Here is a 22,035-nt window from a genome sequence, read left to right on the forward strand (position 1 = left end):
ATTTAAGATAATTATTATGTTTATTTTATTTTTTCCTTAAACATTGTCACTTTGTAAAACGCTTGCATTTTCTTAATTTCTTTCCTCTTTTTTATCTTTACTGCTAAAATACCAAGTTTAAGAGTTTTCTTCTGTTTATATTGGCCTCCTAAACACCAGCTGAGCTCCACTCAGAGAAAACATTATCTTCAACTGCCATCTTGTGAGCAACAGAGTGTAGTGCAATTACCATTCGTTATGAGTGATTTCCTTTAAGGAGTTTACCAGCAACATTTTGTACTAAATTTCATTCATTTGCATAGCTAAAAAATATCTTTATTCCATGCATGGCCTTCAGCCTGACCATCGGCACATACAGTAGAAGGTTTAACGTCCCTCCCCCTTTTTGTTTGGGAAAAAATTAAAAATGCAAAAAATGTCAAAATATGGAAGAAGAAGAAAGTGTCATAATAGGATGCCATGAAGTCTGCTTGGAGAATCCAGTCATACCTGTCTTGCCAAATGCATGCACATTATCAGATGTTGCATGTGTGGCCGATTTCTACCTATAGGTGGAGCTAAAGTGGTTGAGATACACAAAGTTTGAAAAAACAGTACTATTCCTGATCAGTGTGCTAACTCTCACAACCTTTAAGCATACAGCTATAAATTCTTTCAAATTTAGAAAGAAAAAATAAAGTCATCTTCCTTTGTTTGTTTTCAGTTTGAGTCGCTGCCATTTCATGTAACATAACATGTCACACATTGAGAGATGTGCCTATGCACTTGGAGGTTTGATATAGACCATATATTGCAGGAAACATGGTACAGAGAATCCTGAGGCAAGTCTCAAGAGCTGTGTCAAGAAAATTTGGCAGAGTGACTGTAAAATGTTAAAAATGCAAAATGACTGAATGAAATTGCCAAGAAAGATCATGACATAAACCACAGACCCTGCCAAAAATCTGGGTCAATACATGAGAGAATACCGAGCTTTAACCTTCCGCGAACAGATTATTACTATGCAAGGCCTCCGTGAATCAACAAAGTCAGCAACACACAAAGACCATCAAACAGATCAGCATATGATTTACAAGATGTCCCAGGGGATATCAGTGTCCTGCGTGTGCCAAACCTCGGCAAATGTTGCACACTTCAGCAAGTCATTCTTATTCCGCTACACATCTTTATCATTAAAGCTTCCTCAGTCAAAGGGAAGAGTGGAGGAGAAGTCAAAGGCTGCAAAGTCACTGCTGCAGAAACCCAAGCCAGAAAAGCAGACATCTACACATGCAATGCAACCTGGACATTTCCAGACATTACACAGCAGGCATGACAATGTATATGTCTGTCTTTTCCTGTCAGCTCCCTGGACTTTGATGTGATGTAGAAACTGGTGATAGTCTGGTGCATTCACAGCCAGGGTGATTGTGATTGAAGGAAACAGGTGATTAAATATTCTATAGTACTATAGAAATAGGCAGCACGGTGGTTAGCACTGTTGCCGCACAGCAAGAAGGTCCTGAGTTCAATTCCACCATCAGGCCGGGGTCTTTCTGTGTGGAGTTTGCATGTTCTCCCCGTGTTTGCGTGGGTTCCCTCTGGGTACTCTGGCTTCCTCCCACCGTCCAAAGACATGCAGCTTGTGGGGATAGGTTAATTGGATAATCCAAATTGCCACTAGGTGTGAATGTGAGTGTGAATGGTTATCTGTCCTTGTGTGTTAGCCCTGTGACAGACTGGCGACCTGTCCAGGGCGTACCCTGCCTCTCGCCCTATGACAGCTGGGATAGGCTCCAGCACCCCCCGCAACCCTGAAAAGGATAAGCTGAAGCGAATGGATGGACTATAGAAATGCAAACACTGGAAAATTTGCTTTTGTAATTTTGTAGATAAATAAAAAATTAAAAGCAATTTTCATAAATTTATAACCAACAGGTGTAACATTACAAAGCTCATGTCAAGTCCCACCTTAAATCCTATAAAGTGAAGTTATTAAGAATACAGTTCAAATCAATCATTGTATTAAATATTAATGGTTCTAAGAGGGTAAAGTCTTATTCTCTTCTGTTTGCTCCTTATCTTTACCTCACCACTAGGTTGGACAGTATTTACATGAATTTAGCTTGTTTCATCAGCTAATATATGAATACAATGATTTCGACCAAAGGTTCATCAAGCACTTTAACATAATGTTTTTGGACATGCTAGCATGTTGACATTAGCCTTGTGTACTGTGAATGAGGAAGTCTAATAGATGACAACAGAATCAGTTTAAGCCTGGATCATAAAATTCCTTTATTAAGCCATGGTAGGGCTACATGTGATGCAACCTTTCTGTACATTTGAATGAGCAGAATGTGTCACGAGTCAAGCTACAATGTTTTGTTCAGTAACAGAGCAACAAATAAGCTAATTGATCAGCCACAATGGAAAGGAAAAAGTATAAATAATGAGCAATTAAATTCATGCAGACTCATTAATAATATAGTACAATCGGACCGAAGCTGAGTAAGCAATTTACAAACGTCAGTCCTAGAGGAAGTGTCTAAGCAATTATTTAAATTTATGCAGATTATTTTTGGTTTTTTTCACTTTTTGTCTTTTCTTTTTTTCCTGATTTTGTGGTCTTTTCTTGAGGATCTTTCTTTGATTTGTTTCTTTGCCAGAATTTTCCTGGGAGGTTCAGCTGCAAAAAATAAATAAATAATGAATGCATCGCAGTTAGTACAGGGTAAATTAAACAACAACTAATACTGCTGAAATTACTGCAGGCAGTGAGAGTGTTCCCATTGGACATGTGTAATTTGGAATATCAGAACTTTGATCCAACTGCACTGTTCAAATATTCCAAATGGGAAGATCTTATATGCAAGCTTAGATTATTTGGCTCATATTACAGAAAACATCTGGTGGAAACTGCTGTTTCCACCTCTGCCTGTGGGCGTGAACATACAACAACATACTGACCACCTGGCACACAGAGCCAGTGTGAAGATACCAGTATAGTCTGGTCTGTATTATTGTTGACCAATACATGTAAAAATGATGCAAATCCAGATGAATCCATGTTTATTTGTATCTGCGTATCCAGCACTTTTTGCTTAAAAAACAACGTAACTTGTGTAATTACCTCTTTGCAGACCATCTTCTTTGCCTCTTTGTTGCAAGGACATGACAGAAGTCCTTTCTTCTCATAAAACAAACAGTTAACAACGAGTTTGTCGTCCATCTTTCTGTTATGTGGCACAGTGTAGTTTGGGTCATAGGTGTGATGCAAGGCCACCACGATCACCTTTTTATCTCCTTTGAGACAGACAAACAGAAAACACGAGTGATAACGTGCAGAAAAAATACCAAAACAAACAAAACACTTATCATAGATTGTGGTGTGTTTACCTGAAATGTTTGATAAAGCTGAATTTATGTCTGTCTCAAAACGACTGACAATGGGAACGAAGACAATAACAGCCTCACTATCATCAGCTTTCTCCACTTTTATTGCTCCTCGTTTGAAGAGTTTTTTGAGAAATTTCTCATGAGAGTCCATCGTCTGTCCATCAACATGTGAATAAATTTTTACTTTTTCTGTTGGAAGAAAAAAATGAATAGCATCAGATTTCAGATTATTCAAGGCCCTGTTGTTCTACTCTAGGATCCCAGAGATCAGGGAGTCTCAAAAGTACACACAACTCTTATACTTAGCAATTTAATCTTTTGTATGACTTTTCACTTTCCAAGATGAAATAATGTAAAAGCAAGGAAAAAATTAAATAAGTGGCAGAATTTACTGTAACATAGGCAAAGATAACTGGAAATACAATACATAAATATAATTGTAACAAGCTTGAAAGTCAATATTTGGTATGACCGCCGTTATTCTGCAACAAAGTCTGAACTCTCTTAGTCAGCTTTCTCTTCATTTGTACAGTTAAATAGTTCTCCAGACTTCTTGAAAGACATTCAAAGCTCTTCTTTGGATGATTCTGTCTTTTTTCTGTTCTCTGCCAAGATGATCCCACACTGCTTCAATAATGTTGAGGTCCAGGCTCTCGGGAGGCCAATCCATGACAGATGCTGTTCTAGTATGTATTTTTCTTTGGAGTATTGTAGTAGTGTATTTTCTAATGTGCTTTTACTACATTGGCAGTGTTTGGGATCATTGTCGTACTGAAAAATGAAGCTGTTTTAAAACAGTGCTTTCCAGATGGAGAATCAAAGTCTGATGCCACTTTTCTACAATTCTAATTGCATCAATTTTGACAAGACCCCCAACACCAGGGGCTGAAACGCAGCCCTAAATCATGACAGAGCCTCCACCATGCTTTACAGATAAATAGATACAACTCACCGTTTCACCTCCTTTTCAATTTTAAATCATGCTTTTTATTTGTTTTTTAATGTCTCTGTAAAGCACTTTGAATCACCTTGTTGTTGAATTGTGCTATATAAATAAACTTGCCTTGCCTCCTGACCTCCTCCATGATTTGATAATGATTTGAACCAAAAATTTCAAATTTGGTGTTACGTTCCTTTAAAAGGGGTCCAGGTGATAAGGGAAAGTAACAAAATTTGATTTTGAATTTGAAAAGTGTCCGGGTCAGAAAAAGGAGACAGAGGCAAAATTGTTAAATTAAAGAGTTTTATTAAAGTTTCTATTTATAACTCAACTAAAAGAGACGGGCAAGCCGCTATCACCATTTAAGCAAACAAACAAAAACTCAGGCATCGGTAAGTTAACTGAAAAGCAAAGAACAGTTTAGTGACCAAACACACTCCTCTCCACCGAGCAGGAGCAAGCAATCACAAAATACAGCTCACTAGCTGCAACCACCAAACACACACAGCTCTCTGGCACCAGAGCTCACCTTTCTCTGGGCTTAAATACCTTTAGTTGCTGATGTGAGTCAGCTGTACAAAAGAAAAAGATGGCACCTAAGGCATGAGATGATAGGACACACCCACACAGGCAACTGCTAGGGGTGTAACATTTGGATTCATCACTCCATTAGACCTGTTGCAGCTGATTTTCAGTCCAGTTCTTCAGTAATTTAGCATACCTCAGCCTTTTTTTCTCTATTTGCCTTAGAGTAGATGGAACAACTGAGGAGCCAGATGGATCTCTCAGGTCATGTGTCAGGTCTTGGCTGGATTTTTTTTCCTGTTTTAAAGGTATGACTTTCAGATACTCATCTTCCTGTTGTATATAGGTTTTGCCGCATATTCTTTTGTCCTCCACTCATGTAACAAGTTTTTAGGCAGTCACATAGTTGGTGCAAAAATGCCATTTTATGTTGTTTAAGATGAGTTATCTTTGGCGTGTTTCAAGGATTAAATTAACAAAATGGGAACAAATGCTGTGTTTTGGAACAGGCACCTATTAACAAGATACAGTGACTTTATTTGCTTCGCTTTCTTTATGTGTTGGCATAACACCAGTACATCTCTTGAGTTAGGTGCCTTGTTAATGCTTGCTAATGCTAATAGGTCGGTGTTAGGTGGCATAAACAAAGCTTTCCAAATGGTCAGCTACAAAGACTGGACTGAAAATGAGTGAAAAGCAGCTACCGTCAAAAGAGAGTTATGGCTTAAGACCACTTAAGACCAAAAAAGAAAATACATGAAATCACAGCTCTTTGGAACAAAATTTAAAGAAACGGGGAGGCCCAAGACTTTTGCACAGTATTGTAGTTTCACTTTCACACATATATTCTATAAAACAATTTATTCAAGCTCCTTGGTGGTAGTAACCTATTTCTGATTAGAAATTATATATATAAGCAGTTAAACTTACTTTTATTCATGTTGTTGTTCTTCCGTTCACTGCTAGCCTCTGATACAGGAACCTGACGCTGAGGACTTGCTTTCGTTTTCACTTGCGATCTTATCTGTTATGGCGCACTTTGTAATGCCAAAGTGTGGCCGGCAGATGTCAGTGTTGTGTCATTGCTGGGCATGCTGAAAGGAAATAGATGTCATGTAGAAATGTTATCCAGTGATCCTTATATATTTGACAGCTGGAGAAAACTGGATGCCCTTTTTAACCCCTAAAAAAGGCATGTTGAAAAAGAAGGGAATTTGAAGACACAAAAATACACCAGACCAGTTGCAGTGCATGATGCCACCTGCTAAAAATCTGGAATCAGTCCTTCAGCTGTGTTCAGAATGGCAATTTGCATGTCTGAAGTCAAGAATAAATTCTTCCTTTCAAGCCGTATATTAAAAAAGAAGATAAAAATGTTGTTAATTGGCCTCCTGATATACAAGCAACACTGTGTGACTACATGTTTGTCACTTAACAAAACAGTTCTGTGTGTGCACTTTTTTTTCCAAAGAGGGTGTGAACGGAAACTGTGGGAGTGATTCTTCACCCATCTGTAATATAAAGTTGCCTGGCTCATCTGTATCTTCCCCCAGTGTCTGATCGGAGTCAGGACAAGCCGAGGAACCCTCCCTCCAGGCTTCGCTTGCCTCTGACAAATGAGCCGTGCCTCTGATGGAGTGAGTGGTCATTGGCACCCGTATTCAGTGAGCTCCCAAAGACAATCAAACACTTTAAGAAATATGTTGTGCATTTACAGACACATCATTCATTCCTTAAACATAGATCATGACTCATGCTGTCAAGCCTGACACCCCCACCGCTCTCTCTGGAATCTCAAATCTAAATATGAGTCTTAGTTAAACTGAATGGCTAAGGAGGGGAATGTCTCACTCTTAAATTTTCTCCTGGAAAGCCCGGGTGGTCTTTCATATCTTTTTTTTCCTTAAAAAAATGGCACTGACTAGATTGTTCCACATTGCACTTCTGTCATAGTTTATATCAGTCAAAAAAAAGTTGTCCTTCTCTGTAATGAGCTAGAACAAGATAAACCGTATGTTCAGTAAATGAAACTGAGGTTAAACTGATTTTCCTCAACAATATTTTTGATTGTTCCACTGAAAAGTCAAGCTGTGCACATGGCAGAGGTGATTATAACGTTTAATCACTGCGCCCCATCGCTGAGCATAGCAGGCTTCTCACCCCGAGGTTTGATTTACCCGCCCTCTTCCTGAGGAAAAATCTCATTCACTAGACGGATTGCTAAGCGGGTCTCTCCAACCAGCCCCTATAAATCATTCTTTAATCAGAGGCTTCTCAGATTGGGCGCAGACACCCGCAGGAGCACCACTGTGACACCTCAACTCCTCCCCATGCGTCTCTGCAGTCCGGGGAGCTTTCATCCTCTTCTTTTTCCACTGTGAGCTTGTCTGCATTTGTTTTTGTCATCAGGAAGTGTATGACCACACAACGATGCTTTAATGCCTACTTGCTACAAGGAGAGGGGAGGTCTAACAAGATCAGGAACAAGACTACTGATATAGAAGCTGGGAAACAATACAAGGAGCAAAGTGGACAACTAAACCAGTCCAAAGAGGCCCTGAGACCACAGAAAGTCCAGTCTTACAACATGTGTCATATTGCAAATATTGGTATCGATCCCATACCAAGTAAATACAGGGACAGTATTGTTGATACCAATATCGATACCGATACTTTTAACCTATGAAGGCAGCTTATGTATGAGAGAGCAGTTGTTATGATTTATGACATAAATCATCATGAATTTGCAAATTCTGAACACATGTTAATGATCACTAAATCACTGTGAGTTTGGCTTTTCACAATAATTAGTTAACACATTAAAAAACACCTTTTCAGCTTTTCATGTATTTTGAAAGTAGGGTTTATTTGTTTGTTGAGACCTGAAATGTAAATGTGTGTGGGTCAACTTCTGTTTTTACAGTGTGCTATAGGCTATAAATAAAATAGGCCTGGCAGTCAACACAAAAAGGCTACATACTTAACTTAGAGGATGGATACAAAGTATCGATCCACTCGTGCTAGTATCGAGCTGATGCAAATATCAGCGTTGGTATCAATAGTATCAATATTTGGATCAATCTGCCCACCCCTACAGCCAGATTGTGCTAATGTAAGGAAACTTTTAATTGGGAATTCAGGACACAACACGAAAGTTCAGATGGCATGACAAGTTGGATCATGCTTTATCAAATGAACAAAGACCAGAATAGTTATAAGACATCAGTCTCACATAGTCCTTTTTTAACTTAAAAGTGAAACTGATTATTAGTAGGTGGTGATTAATTTTCCCAGTAATGGAGTGTGAGGTAAATTCTCACATTGGGGCTTTAGAGAGTTGATTTTATCCAACCTTCTGAACACTCGAATGACTCTCTGCTGACTGGATACAGTTTTAAGGTCATGAACCATAAAAAAATGGGGGGGGAAAACCCAACTGTGTTCAGTGTGTTTAAATTTAACCGCATCAGAAGAGATTGAACCAGTGCTGTGATTGGTCCAACAGGAAGAGCAAAGCTTGCTGGATCTTAAAGTGTTAAATTATAGATATTTAAAGATATTTTTACTCTCGTGTTTTCCGGTGTGTTGGTGTAAATCAGCTCTAATACTATTGATTTTATTAACAAAAATGTTTCACTTTACGTTAATAAAGTGCTTCAAATATTAATACTTACAAACATTCTGTATGTTTACCTTTAAATGAACAAAGAGTCGACTAGGTGCTTAGATGTTAGTATGAAACGTGATAAAAGGTAAAGTGAGATGAGCAAGTGGAGACAGATGAATACTTTTTATCTTTTCTTTTTTTTTTTTTTTTTACCATTTTTAATGCAAAGACACCGTGACGTCACTGTGTGGAAATATTTTTCTGTCGCTCAGCCGGTTTGGAGCTGACAGTCCGCTCAAGTTGCCAGAGAGCGCGCACAGCTTTTGCATCCTTGCGTGATGGCCACGGACGCGTCCAGGAGTTTTAAAATAGGATGGCTTCGCAACTCGGTGCGCAGGGGAAGATACCTTTTCAGGTAAGGAGCTGAAGCGATGGGACTCAGATGGACTGTGGTAACAGACTTGAAGTCTGCTGTTTTTCTTCTTTAAAGCCCGTGGAGCCGCTAAGACAATCATAAAAGGGCGGAACGCAAAAATCAATTAAAAAAATCATGCACTGTTCATACTCATGGAGAGATGGCATGCGTGCTCCTCTTCGGTCGACTTCTCCCCTTCTCACACCGGCTCAGAGGAACGTCCATCTGCTTGTTATCCCTTTTCCTTTCATATTTATTCTACTGCGCTCTATTCCCTGACGGTGCCATCATGCAAACGTCAGGTGATCCGACGCCCAGCTGTCAGCGAGCAGATGGAGCCAAAAGGCGCCTTCAGAAATCCCTCTCCTGCCTTTTACCGTCGGACGCGAGGTTGAGCGCTGTTGAGGCGTCTCGGTTGAAAGCCGACCAAAGACCCCATTTCGCTCATCACACCGCCGGGAACGGCACGCCCAGCCCGCCTATGAGCAATTTAAAGTTCGGCAATAAAAAGTTACCAAATGCCATCATAGTCGGTGTGAAAAAGGGAGGCACGAGAGCCGTCCTCGAGTTCATAAGAATACATCCGGATGTGCGCGCGGCGGGAACCGAAACACACTTCTTCGACAGGAACTATGACAGAGGCCTGGAGTGGTACAGGTAAGACAACGTGTGTCTCACCTGTGCAGGTGCGTGTCCATCTGCTCCACAAATCCCGCAATTTATCAGAAATCATAGTAATAAGTAGGAAATTACACCAGATTGGACTTCAGTCAGCTTTTATTGCACAACATCTGACTTTAAGATTCTTGGTTAAAGTGGTTTTAGCTTAACTAATTTAACTAGTTTATGTAATCTAGAAACTGGTCAAAGAGCAGCCTTTTCTCGTGGCTGCTGCTCCCGCAGAGACCCACGAGTGTGTCTGGAAATTTGTGGCTTCTAGTCAGCTGTGCTTGCATAATTCTGCATATCTGATTAGGCCGTTTCTCTCCCACCAAACTAAATGTTAATGATAGTAAATTATGGAGAATGATACACTATATTTCCAGCTTCGTTTTCTAAAAGGTCATAACGATTGCAGGCCAATATAACCGTGTGCCTTCACATGGTACATAGGGAATTACAGTGGAATTCAGGTAAGCGGTGTAGCGCCTCATTTTCTTCTGTTTTATGCCTGAATCTGTTTTCTCCCCTCCGTCCTGGTCTAAATTCTGCAGTGGTTAAATTTACTTACATTTCCTACAGAGAAAAAAAATTGAAAAGGTAAGGAATCATGGGGGGAAAGAGACAATATAATATAATAACAGAATGTAAAATCATCTGATTTCCCTAAAAAAATCAGTGATGAATATGAACCCTCTGTTTTGGTGCTTCTTTGTGTATATCAGACTTGGAGCTGGGTAAACATGCTGGATGTGTTTTCTGCAGTTTATTGACTCACTTCAAGCTTTATTGCAGGGAAGTTCTGAGGAATGTGCTGTGTTTATACTGGCAGGAGAGTGGCGCGCTCTCTCTCTCCCTTTTTATTCTTCTTTTGACATACTGTAGAGCAGTTCATCAAATTTCTCATAAAATCCAACCTCTGGAGGCGAACAGTGCAAACAGCGTCCTGCATGCCCGCTGTAACTCCTAGACATCTCAGCTGTAGTCGTGTTTGTTTATTATAATATTTAAACATGACAGCCATGAAAGGGAATTATTTATTGATTTTTCAAATGCTACCCAAGGCACCTTAAACTACAAGGGGCACTCAGACAGCGCATCCTCAGCCAAGGTCAGTGCTCCATTTCACAAGTTAAAAGGAAGCGATTCAAATCTGCTCCAAAATTTAATGGGTTCTTCCTTTGCCCGTGCCCCACCAATTCTCCGAGTTTCATGATTTTCACCTTGGTAGTTTATTGGGGTGGGGGTAATCTTTCTGACTGGTGATCAAACTGTACTGATCACCTACATCCTCAGCTCTCACCCTGGTGGAGGGACAAAGTGCATCCCTAACAAACTGCTTCGATTGACTGATGATCAAACCGAATAGCCATAAATTAAACATGCACATAATTGCACAGATTTAGAGGAAGCATATGTATGCAAACACAAGTTTATCTGATGATAAAATGAAAAAACATGCATACAGTAACGCTCATGCATACAGTAACAGACGAGCAATTACGCAGAGATGCGCTCTCGTATTTATCCCCCGGTTCTTTCAAGAGCATTTCATGTTAATGATAGACTGTCATGTAAGCTGCAGGAGGGATGTGTATCAGTAGTATTATATAATAATTACAGACTCAAAGTATCTCCACTAATTGGCACTCTTCACAATGGTTGGCAGTTGAAGCCCTTTTATCTCAGAGATGTGTCTTCCAGATGTGAACCCTCGCCCATTACTGCAGGTTGATTGTCAGCTGTCAAAGCTGTTGAGAAAAGGTCAGACGCCGATTGCTTTCAAAATAAAACAGCTGCTTCCCGGAAGCTTCCTTGTAAACATTCGTTCATAAATCAAAATGAACGGTGTGGACTGTCACCTTGAATTTGCTAATTGATTGTGCCACAAACATGTTTTTTTTTTTTCAATGTCTATGCAAAGGCAAAAATAACAAGAAGAAGGACTAAAGATGTCTGAAGTGATCTTACTAAGCATCAGATGGTGGCTTGGTTGGCCATGTCTCTACAGCTGAGACAAATTTGCTGTCAATTTTGATGTTGTCATATGTCCCACGAGCTTGTTAGTATTATTGCCGTTTATTTATTTATTTATTTATTTTTTAGATTTTAACATTCTTTGAAAAATTGCAGCTAATGATAGAATAAATACAACCTCAGATCACTTAAATGGATGGTTTGAAAGAAGAGCCTTAACAGAAACATAGACTGTATATAAAAGATGGATGTAGACAACATGATATCACCCACTGGCTTTTTGATGCCATCTTGACAAGCAAGGAGTTGCTCTCACTGAAAAATTGAGGAAATTGCCCCAAATCCACACCAAAAAGATCCTTTGTCAGATTTTTGTTTAATGTAAATGCGCCACAGCAATAAAGAGTGAAAACTAGTCATATAACTGATCAGAAAATATTTCCTAAGGTTTTGAATCAAATTTGAGTCTTATAGACTGTTAATAATAAAAAGAGAGAAGTCACCCTCGTGACCACTGGAAAAAATACAGGTTTTGAAATGGATTAGTTGGGGAAACAACAGAAGTGAAATAAAGATTAGCAAATTAATTGACAATGAAAATAATCATTAACTGCTCTCTCCTCTAGAACTTCCAATCAATCTTCAAGTTTTTCTCAGCGAAGCCCTGCTTGTTCATATCACCTCTGTAAAGAATGGCCTAGTTTGAAGAAGTCACCGAACAGAGTCGCTGCTACACGTGTTCTGTTTGCATTCGTGGTGATTTATTACTCCTGAAACATTCAGGCCTGATGCACAGGAGAGCTGTCTGTGAGACAAGTCTCCAGTGACAACAGACTACTACAACTTTGCTTCAGTGCTCCTATTATGATTTTCATCAAGAAATTGAGTTCACGGCCAAACCGAAGCTCACTTAGGGTAGCTTTATGCCTTTACAACTCACTTGTGTAATCCTGCCCTAAATAGATATGTTACATAGATTTTTTTCTTTACTTTGACAAAGGAAATGGAAGGGCATTGTGACCTTTCCTTTGAACCTGTTAGCTTTTAAGGTTGCTTAAGCGCTCAAATGTTTAGTATTTTTTAAAAGAAATCCTAAATTAAATGAATGTAAATGAGAAATGTCTATTCTGTGTTTTCATCTTTCATTCAGAGGTTTAATGCCAAGAACTCTTGAAAGCCAAATCACAATGGAGAAGACACCGAGCTACTTTGTGACAAAAGAGACACCACACCGGATTTCTACCATGTCCCAAGACACCAAGCTCATAGTGGTGGTGCGAGACCCCGTCACTCGAGCAATATCGGACTACACTCAGACGTTATCCAAAACGCCGGACCTGCCGAGCTTCCAGGACCTGGCCTTCAGGAATCAGAGCCTGGGAATCGTTGACATGTCCTGGAACGCCATTCGGATCGGCTTGTATGCTTTGCACCTTGAAAACTGGCTCCACTACTTCCCTCTGGCTCAGATCCATTTTGTGAGCGGAGAGCGTCTCATCACAGACCCAGCAGGGGAGATGGCTCGGGTGCAGGACTTTCTTGGGCTGAAACGCATCGTCACCGACAAACACTTCTATTTCAACCGCACCAAGGGTTTTCCCTGCCTTAAAAAGCCGGAGAGCAGCGGCTCGCCCCGCTGCCTTGGCAAGTCAAAGGGGAGGACTCATGTGCAGATAGACCGAGACGCTATTGAGCAACTGCGAGACTTCTATCGACCTTATAATGTCAAGTTCTATGAAATGGTGGGGCACGACTTTAAGTGGGAGTAGAGGTTCGAGATGTATGTTTACGTGGTGCTGGAAAAACTTAGCTATTCCAAAAATGTTCTTTTAAAGTGGTTTGCCTTCAGTAATGTGTCAAGGCTAAAGTGAATAGCTAACTATCAGCAGTCTCTAGACAATTTCCGAGCGAAGCAGCCGAGGCAGTACTTTCCTTTGAAGTGACTCTAATGAACAGAGTAAAATCTAAGACGACATTGCTTTTGCACTTGTAATGATCAGTTACCAGCATCAGCACCCTGTTTGTTGCCAGATATAGGCATCATTTTCAGATTTCCGTTTGTGTTACTCTGTATTATTGCTGACTTTATTGCTGACTGCTTCATAAAAAAAAAGAGAGAAAATTCGAAGGGAAGGGGATTAGTTCCTTTTAAAATCTGCTTGACTAATCAAAGTAGAGTTTGAAAGCAAGCCCTTGGAAAATGTCAGTGAAGTCTTCAGGGAGAAGAGAATTAAGCTGCACCACTGTGGCGGTAAATCTAAAATGTAAAGCCATAAGGCAAGTATGAACCACCTGATATTACTTACTCTTCTTTTTTTTTTTTTTTTTCAAAAGGTGAAAGATATTTTCTTCCGTTCTTTCCGACATGAAGCAGACATGTGCTGTAACGAGCATTTCACTCTGTACTCCGTGCTTTGTTTCCAAATCCTGGTTTATGTTTTTGTTGCAGAAGTATTTAATCACTGCGTTAATCACAATGCTTGTTCATAAACTTCATTAAATGAAACGGAAGCACAATTTATGAGATTATTAATTCTGTTGCTTCTAAAGCACATGCTGTACACTGATAAATTGCATTTTGTAAAAAAACAAAAAAACATCCTATTTTCTGCTTTTGCTCGATGTTTCGAAAACAACACACCAAACGTGGAAAATTCACACGGCTCTTGCCCCCCCACATTCCTCCTTTTCACATCTAGTTTGTACAGTTATGTTTTAGACCACCATCCTTTGAGGTTTATTGCATTCTGTAAGGTTTGTTGTGTGCCTCTGTGGTGGTAGGCGCATGAGTGGGTGTAGGTGTGAGGAATTTCAATCACTTTTCAAAGACAAAGCAGGGAACACCTATTCGTGGCGGGTTATCAAATAGATTCCGGGGCTGCATGTCACAAGATTGCAGTGAAAAGTTTGGATTTGGCTACAAGCTATGAATACTAACGCCAGACTGTCTGAGCTTGAGCCAGATTGATACACTGCTGCAAAATAAAGGAAGAAAACACTTTGTAATACATGAACAGTGAGTATGATTTGAAGCACTGTGTAATGTATGATGAGGTGTTCAGGTTCCATATCACAAAGGACAATATTGTGGGTCTTGTGTGTGGTAATTTATCCTTACTGTTGCATTAACTGTGCCATTAGCCATATCTTAGTGGAAGGGAAGAAGACTAGCTGTATGGCAATAACTAGCTTTTCTTGTTTTTCATGTTATCAAACGAGGTGCTACATAGTGTGGTGGTTTACATTTGCCTAAAAAGCAAACAATCCCCAGTCTAATCTTGGGAGGAGACAGAGATCTTCTTGGGATTGTGTGAGGAAGGGCATCCAGTGTAAAACTGTGGGGATTTGTTGTGAATAAGGGAGCTGAAAAAAGTAATCTCCCAATAATGTTATCAACCGATTACAAGGCAGAAAAAAAAGGGTGGTGCAGTCATAGGCTGTATGTAAAAGATGGACAAAAGATAGTGACATCATCCAGATTAGTGAAGTCGTATTTTGAAACTTCAACTTGTACTTCCTGAGGAGTGGATCTGACTGGAAACTGGACACTGCAAACAACTACAGCCCAATTTATCAGTGGACCGATGTTACCGATCGATATCAGATATTTACTGATCTATAGATGCCTGCGTTTATAAATAAAAATTAAAAGTAAAGAAGAGACAAGAGGAACTCCTTTCAACCATGTTATGAGCGTTAATGTTGCACAGTTTGTCCACTGGAGGGCACTCTGCAAAATAAAACACCAATAAGCGCAGTCAGACAAAACGTAAATGAGTAAATAAATAACTATAAATAACAAATGTTAGAAAATCCATCTGTTTCTGTCGCAATGAAAAAATATGAGCAGATACATCGAAGTATCCGATTTTTAAATCACTGAAAAATCAGAATTGTAGTAACAACTTAAACTATTACTACTTTCAGTACACCTTTCGAAACTACAGTTGCACGGTGCATCACAGAAATGTGTTTCTTTATGGGCACAGATTTTTTTTTTTAAATAATCAAATTAAAGATGGGTTTTCAATAGTTTAAGAGTTCTGAGACATGAAGTGGAGCTATGTAGCGCACCATGCAGAGGTGGGAAAATAATCAAGTACAAATACTTTCTTAAGCCTTGATTATACTTTTGCTGTCAGTGTGTTCGCTAGAGCCCACTCAGGTCTGAGTGACGTAAAGTTTGACATCAGACAGTGAGCGGACGTCCGCATGCCCGCCTGTTTTTGTGACCTGTGGAGAATTTACATTACAATGCGTCAACCATGCATCCGCTCAGGCGGCAGACTTCAAAGAAGTATATCTGGAATGATTACCCGGTCTTCAGGCCTCCAGCTGTCTGCATCTGCAACAGAGGATAATCAAAGCTTTATTGTACTTTTCAGGTATTTTTACTTTGCTTGACTATTTATTTGTCTGTCAGCTTTTTACTTTTACTCCCTGCATTTTAACAAAAAGATAATTCTACTTTCTACATTAACAAAAAAGGCTTGTTACTGTACAGGGTGGGCCATTTATATGGATACACCGTAATAACATGGGAATAGTTGGTGATATTAAAGTCCTGTTTGTGGCACATTAGTATATGTGAGGGGGCAAACTCCTCAAGATGGGTGGTGACCATGGTGGCCATTTAGAAGTCGGCCATCTTGGATACAACTTTAGTTTTTTCAATAGGAAGAGGGCCATGTGACACATCAAACTTATTGATGTCACAAGAAAAACAATGGTGTGCTTGGTTTCAACGCAACTTTATTCTTTCATGAGTTATTTACAAGTTTCTCTTTGTTCACAGCCATTGACATGTCGAAGAGGTTAACGCGTGAGGAGCGGATCGAAAATGTGTTGATATCTGGTGAACGCAGTAACCGGGTCATTGCAGCAGATTTCAATGCAAGACACCCTACGAGACCACCCATCTCCCATGCTACAGTTAGCAAACTGCTTGCTAAGTTTCGTGAAACTGGTTCAGTGTTGGATTTGCCAAAATGTGGATGCAATAAAACTGTCACTAATGAAGAAACATCAGTGGCTGTCCTAGCTTCATTCAGCAAGAGCCCACAGCGTAGCACTCGCCGCATGTCACTGGAGAGTGGCATTAGTCGAACATCCCTTCTTCGGATATTAGCTGCTCACAAATGGCACCCTTACAAACTCCAGCTACTGCAGCATCTCAATGAGGATGACCCAGATCGGCACACAGAATTTGCAGAATGGGCAAAACAAAAATTGGAACAGGACTCTCAGTTTACGCCGAAGATTTTGTTCAGTGATGAGGCAAACTTTTATGTGAATGGTGAAGTTAACAAACAAAACCACCGCTATTGGTCTGGCACTAACCCACATTGGATGGATCCCTCCAAGACTGTTGGCACAACAAAAGTGATGGTTTGGTGTGGTATATGGGGTACAACGATAGTGGGTCCATTCTTCATCAATGGAAACCTCAAGGCCACTGGATATTTGAAATTGCTACATGATGATGTGTTTCCCTTTTTATGCACTGAAGCTGGCACGTTCCCTGAGTTTTTCCAGCAAGATGGTGCACCACCACATTATGGGTGCCAGGTCCGAGCATTCCTAGATGAACAGTTTCCTGGAAAGTGGATTGGTTGTCGTGGGCCAGTTGAATGGCCCCCAAGGTCTCCTGATCTGACCTCCTTAGACTTTTATCTTTGGGGTCATCTGAAGGCAATTGTCTATGGTGTGAAGATACGAGATGTGCAGCACCTGAAACTACGGATACTGGATGCCTGTGCTGGCATTTCTCCTGCGGTGTTGCTATCAGTGTGTGAAGAGTGGGAGAAGAGGGTTGCATTGACAATCCAACACAATGGGCAGCACATTGAACACATTTATAAGTGGTCAGAAACTTGTAAATAACTCATGAAAGAATAAAGTTACATTGAAATCAAGCACACCATTGTTTTTCTTGTGACATTACCAATACGTTTGATGTGTCACATGGCCCTCTTCCTATTGGAAAAACAAAAGTTATATCCAAGATGGCCGACTTCTAAATGGCGACCATGGTCACCGCCCATCTTGAGGAGTTTGTCCCCTCACATATACTAATGTGCCACAAACAGGACTTTAATATCACCAACCATTCCCATGTTATTACAGTGTATCCATATAAATGGCCCACCCTGTAGGTTATATGCATTTGAGGGGCCTTGTTGATCGTTTTGTATCGCTGGGTGCCTTCCTCACATCAAACTGTTTTGAACCTAAATGGAGGAAACAGTTACCCAATCTTACTGGTGTATCCATCATCGGTCCTTAAAGAGACTTACAACCAGTTTTGGGACTAACGCGTTATTAAGTAACGCGTTACAGTAACTACGTTATTATTGTGGTAACGAGCACGGTAACTAGTTATTATGCCAAAAACGGGAACGCGTTAGTCATTACTGGGATTTAAATAGGCTCATTATTCGTTACTTCGTGTGGTGGCTATCGTGGAGCTTCCACAGATTCAATAACATTAGCAAGTGGTGGAAGCCAGCAGGTGGATGAAGGAAAAGGGAGGCAAGAGGAGAGACCCGAAGCAGCCACCGATCTGAGTATCAGGTGAACTGAACTTCAGGTAAGAAGTTATGACCTGCAGTGTATCTGAGTCACATATAAACCAAGTTTAGGTGGAGTTTATTTTCGTTATGCTGACTTTTTCGTACTGCGTACTAGCTAGCATGACGGGGTTTCTATACAGCTGGGTGGGTGCTATGTTACTGATGTTGAACTTTATTTTGTTCATACGGTTAATTATTAGAGTTGCCAACCGTTCCCTAAAAAACAGAATCGTCTCGTATTCAGAGAAAATATTACGGGTTTTGTATTGAGGTGAAAAGGAACATTTTGTCCCGGACTTCAGCTACAATGAAAAAGACACAAAGCTGGAGTTATTCTGTGTTTATGCTGCACAGCTGCCTCTTCTTCTCTCATTCTCTCCCCCCTCACTCTCCTGTTTCTACTTCAATCATGAAACTGATCAATGATCAGCTGATTGGCTTTTCTCTTTTGTTTATTTATCGCCCACTTTGCGCCAGAAAGAGGAAACCAGCGGATGTCGCGCTAAACAACAGCAGCACGTTTAAGCTTGATCAGCTGTTGTTAGAATTTATTTATTACTTTCTAGTATCAGCTGATGTTTACTGGAGCCACAGCTGTAAAGCTGCTGGTCAGGATGTCGGTTTGGATATGTGGTGAGAGGGAAACATGAAGATGAAACCAGGAGATGTCCTTACTGGATCATCAGAGCTGAGCAGGTGATGGAGAAACAGGTTTACCTTTTAGGTGACATGAATGAGTTGAAGGGAAGTTATGAACTGTTTCTGAGAGACAAATAACACCAGGATTCTTTTTTTTACTTAGCTGACAGCTGGTAACTGTGCAGGGGCGGGTCTAGCAAAGTGTTGCCAGGAGGGCCATGTAGGGCATTAACAGGGAGAGGGGAAATACTTTTCTTTCTTATTTTCATTTAAAATGTCTAGCTTTTAAAAAAATAATTATCTGAGTCTTACAACAAACAATTGATAGATTGATGCATATATACCATCAGAACAGTGTACATCACTGTCACAACAGCGTTTGTTTTCATTCAAAGGCTTTATGATTTTTCCCATAATGGCAGGCCGGTCTCTAGTCAAATTCCTCGAGATGATTTTTTTTGTCCCAGTCCAGCCCTGTATGCAGCTCATCTGCAGTCTGGTGTTGCCTACATCTTCCTATTCAGAAGGCAGAATTTCTGAGTTCTGAGTACAATCGAAAGCACCACGACTGCATTTTTTGTGTTGGATGTAAAAAGCAGGCTAGAATCATGCGGCGGTCAACGACGGTCCAGGCGTGGGATTTCTCTCGTGGAAATATGCACATTATGTTTTTTCCTTTCTATTGGTAGGTGGCACAGTGCACTTGTGGCAAGTAAGCAAGTTAGAAGACTGGCAGTCTGGCTGGGTATCCAGTTACGGAAGCAACACATTAACAAGAGAATTCTGAGTAAAACCAAAGTTATTTTCCCTAGTAACTAGTTACTCTGAAAGTAACGAGTAACTTGAAGTAACTGAGTTACTTTTGATAGAAGTAACTAATAATGTAACTAAGTTACTAATTTAAAGTAACTTACCCAACACTGCTTACAACATATGCAGGGAACACGACAGCAAAGCAAAGACATGTCTGTAACAGAGAAAAATACCATGAGTCACATGATGATAGAAAATGAATATAGGTTTTATCAAGAATCTCCAAAGTGATTTGGGGTCAAACCAAATGTTTTGTTCATGGCTGGCTGGTTATTTACTGCTTGTCTTGGTTTTGTTGTTTGTTATTGATCAGCACAAATACTGCCATCTAGTCTGTTTTGGTTACAGTTATTGGCTCTAGTTTATTTTGACATGATCATACAATTAATATGATGTTTTTTAACATCACAATTACATTCAAACAACTATAACATGTATACAATGTTTTAAAGATGAATCACTCCTCAAGATTTTAAGAGCACAGTTGTTTGCTTGTCCCTTAACACTGACCTGTGAATCATTCAAGCATTAAAAGAGGCACCAAACCAGGACATTAAACTGTGTTGTGTCAAATCATAACAGACAACTTAGCAAAGAACCCATTTTAAATTGCATCTTTAGGCGCTCTGTTACCAGCAGCCTGTCACATTCCTTTAGGTAAATCTTTGCAAAATGCCAAACTTAACAGGTTGACAGGGGAAAATAGTGTTTTTACACCAATAAGGTGATTCCTAAACAACTTTTAGCTAAAAAGTGGTCAAAAGTTAGGAGTTAGGTAGGTGCAGTTAGGTCCTTAACAAGGAGAAAGAAACACAGCAAAGACCAGACACAGGACCTGAGAGGTGCATCTGGACCTTCAGTTGATCCATCTACTGTTCACTCATCAGAAAAGGTCTCAGTCGAAGGGTGACTCTCAAGAAGCCATTCTTAAGGAAGAGAAACAAGGGGGAAAGGCTGAGCTGTGCCAAATTACACTATAACCACATTGAAAATCAGTTGCAACTGCTCTGATGGAGTGAAGAACTGAAATTTTAACATTTTTCAAATTGCCTTAAAAATGTATGGAGGACGTCAGTAGAGAGGCAGAACAGTGAGTATTGCACTGTCACGGTTGGAGCTGCATTTCAGCTGGTGGTGCTGGAGATCTTGTCAAAATTGACAGAATTATGAAAATAGGAAAGTACAATTTTGATCCGCCATCCAATCAAATACAATCTAGAAAACATCTGATTGCAACATGGAGCATGACAGTGATCCCAATCCCAAACCGCCAGTGCAGTAAAATCATACCTGGACAGAAAAACACACAATGGGACACTATTAGGCATGGATTGGCCTCCTCAGAGGTCGGACCTCAAAGTTACTAAAGCCCCGTGGGACCATCCTGATAGAAAATGTGTCCAGACATCTCTGCTTATGCCTATGTTTCCATGTTTCAGTAAATCACTGCCCCTAATTCCTATTTTCCCAGCTAAATATAAATAAATGAGGGTTGGCTTTTGCACAGTACTGTAGACAGAAAGTTTGGCTGACAAGCTCATAAACAGCTACTTCTTCACCATTTTATGTGTTTCTTTTAATATCACAATTTAGACATATAGGATCATCAAGAACTAATCCTCATTAATAACAGTTTTCGCACCCAGCGAAAATATAGACCTCACTGCTCCTCTATCTACATACCTCAGAAGAAGCCAGATACTTTTATCTGTTTGAATGCTTCATCTGAAGCACTCATGAAATTTGCATTTAACAGTGTATCCTTTGAAGATTTCCTTGTGTTTGACATGAGAAAATCCAGAAAACTGAGCTCAGGGAACATGTTTTTGTCTTCACTATATGTTACAACTGTCATTCTCCTCATTCCTTACCGCTTCTGCAAATGGTCACAGAGCATTGTTAAAAGAAAAAAAAAAAAAGACATGAAAGATGCTCCACTCTCTGTGACCCCCCCCCCCCCCCCCCCCAACCCAGACGACTGCCTTTCTCTCTGTGTGTCTTTCTCTCTTTCTCCTCACAGCCGCCTCTGCCTGTCCTAACATTCATTAAACCCGCACGACCTCCAGGTGGGGGAGTAGCCGGTCTGGCTGCACCACCTCCGGCGCATCTCTTGTCATCATGTTTGCAAGCAACTCATTTCTGTGGCTTAAAGAGCACGCACAGGTGAGCGTCTATCCAGTCGTCACTGTGAGCAGCAACTCTATATGTTACACAGGGGTCCTAATTAGGCTTGAGGGCTGGAGGAAAGCAATCCCTAGAACCAGCATCAGCCAGACTCTGATTAGACCCTGCTAGCAAAAACGGCTCTCTGGAGAATGCTGGCAGGTCAGATCTCTTCTTCTTCTTTCTCTCCCACACTTGCTCTCTCTCTCTCTCACACACACACACACACACACACACACACACACACACACACACACACACACACACACACACACACACACACACACACACAGCTTTTCTTTTCCAACAGGAAATCTCCCAGGACCCAGTCCATGCAAATCACGAA

The 22,035-nt window shown here is 40.4% G+C and overlaps 1 protein-coding gene and 1 long non-coding RNA gene across 2 annotated transcripts; both read left to right on the forward strand.

Moving 5' to 3' along the window:
• Window positions 1-5,010: 5,010 nt before the first annotated feature.
• On the forward strand, window positions 5,011-7,624 carry LOC113028445 (uncharacterized). The gene is made up of 3 exons (XR_003273235.1): window positions 5,011-5,151; window positions 6,397-6,480; window positions 7,253-7,624. It is a non-coding gene; the product is annotated as an uncharacterized LOC113028445 (long non-coding RNA).
• Window positions 7,625-8,749: 1,125 nt separating this feature from the next.
• Window positions 8,750-13,984, forward strand: LOC113028444 (heparan sulfate glucosamine 3-O-sulfotransferase 2-like). The gene is made up of 2 exons (XM_026178712.1): window positions 8,750-9,522; window positions 12,653-13,984. Exons 1-2 carry the CDS (start codon window positions 9,026-9,028, stop codon window positions 13,269-13,271), a joined length of 1,116 nt encoding a protein of 371 aa, XP_026034497.1. The 5' UTR covers window positions 8,750-9,025; the 3' UTR covers window positions 13,272-13,984.
• Window positions 13,985-22,035: the final 8,051 nt, after the last annotated feature.

The sequence above is a fragment of the Astatotilapia calliptera genome, chromosome 8 (genome assembly GCF_900246225.1).
Source record: "Astatotilapia calliptera chromosome 8, fAstCal1.2, whole genome shotgun sequence".
Classification (NCBI taxonomy): domain Eukaryota; kingdom Metazoa; phylum Chordata; class Actinopteri; order Cichliformes; family Cichlidae; genus Astatotilapia; species Astatotilapia calliptera.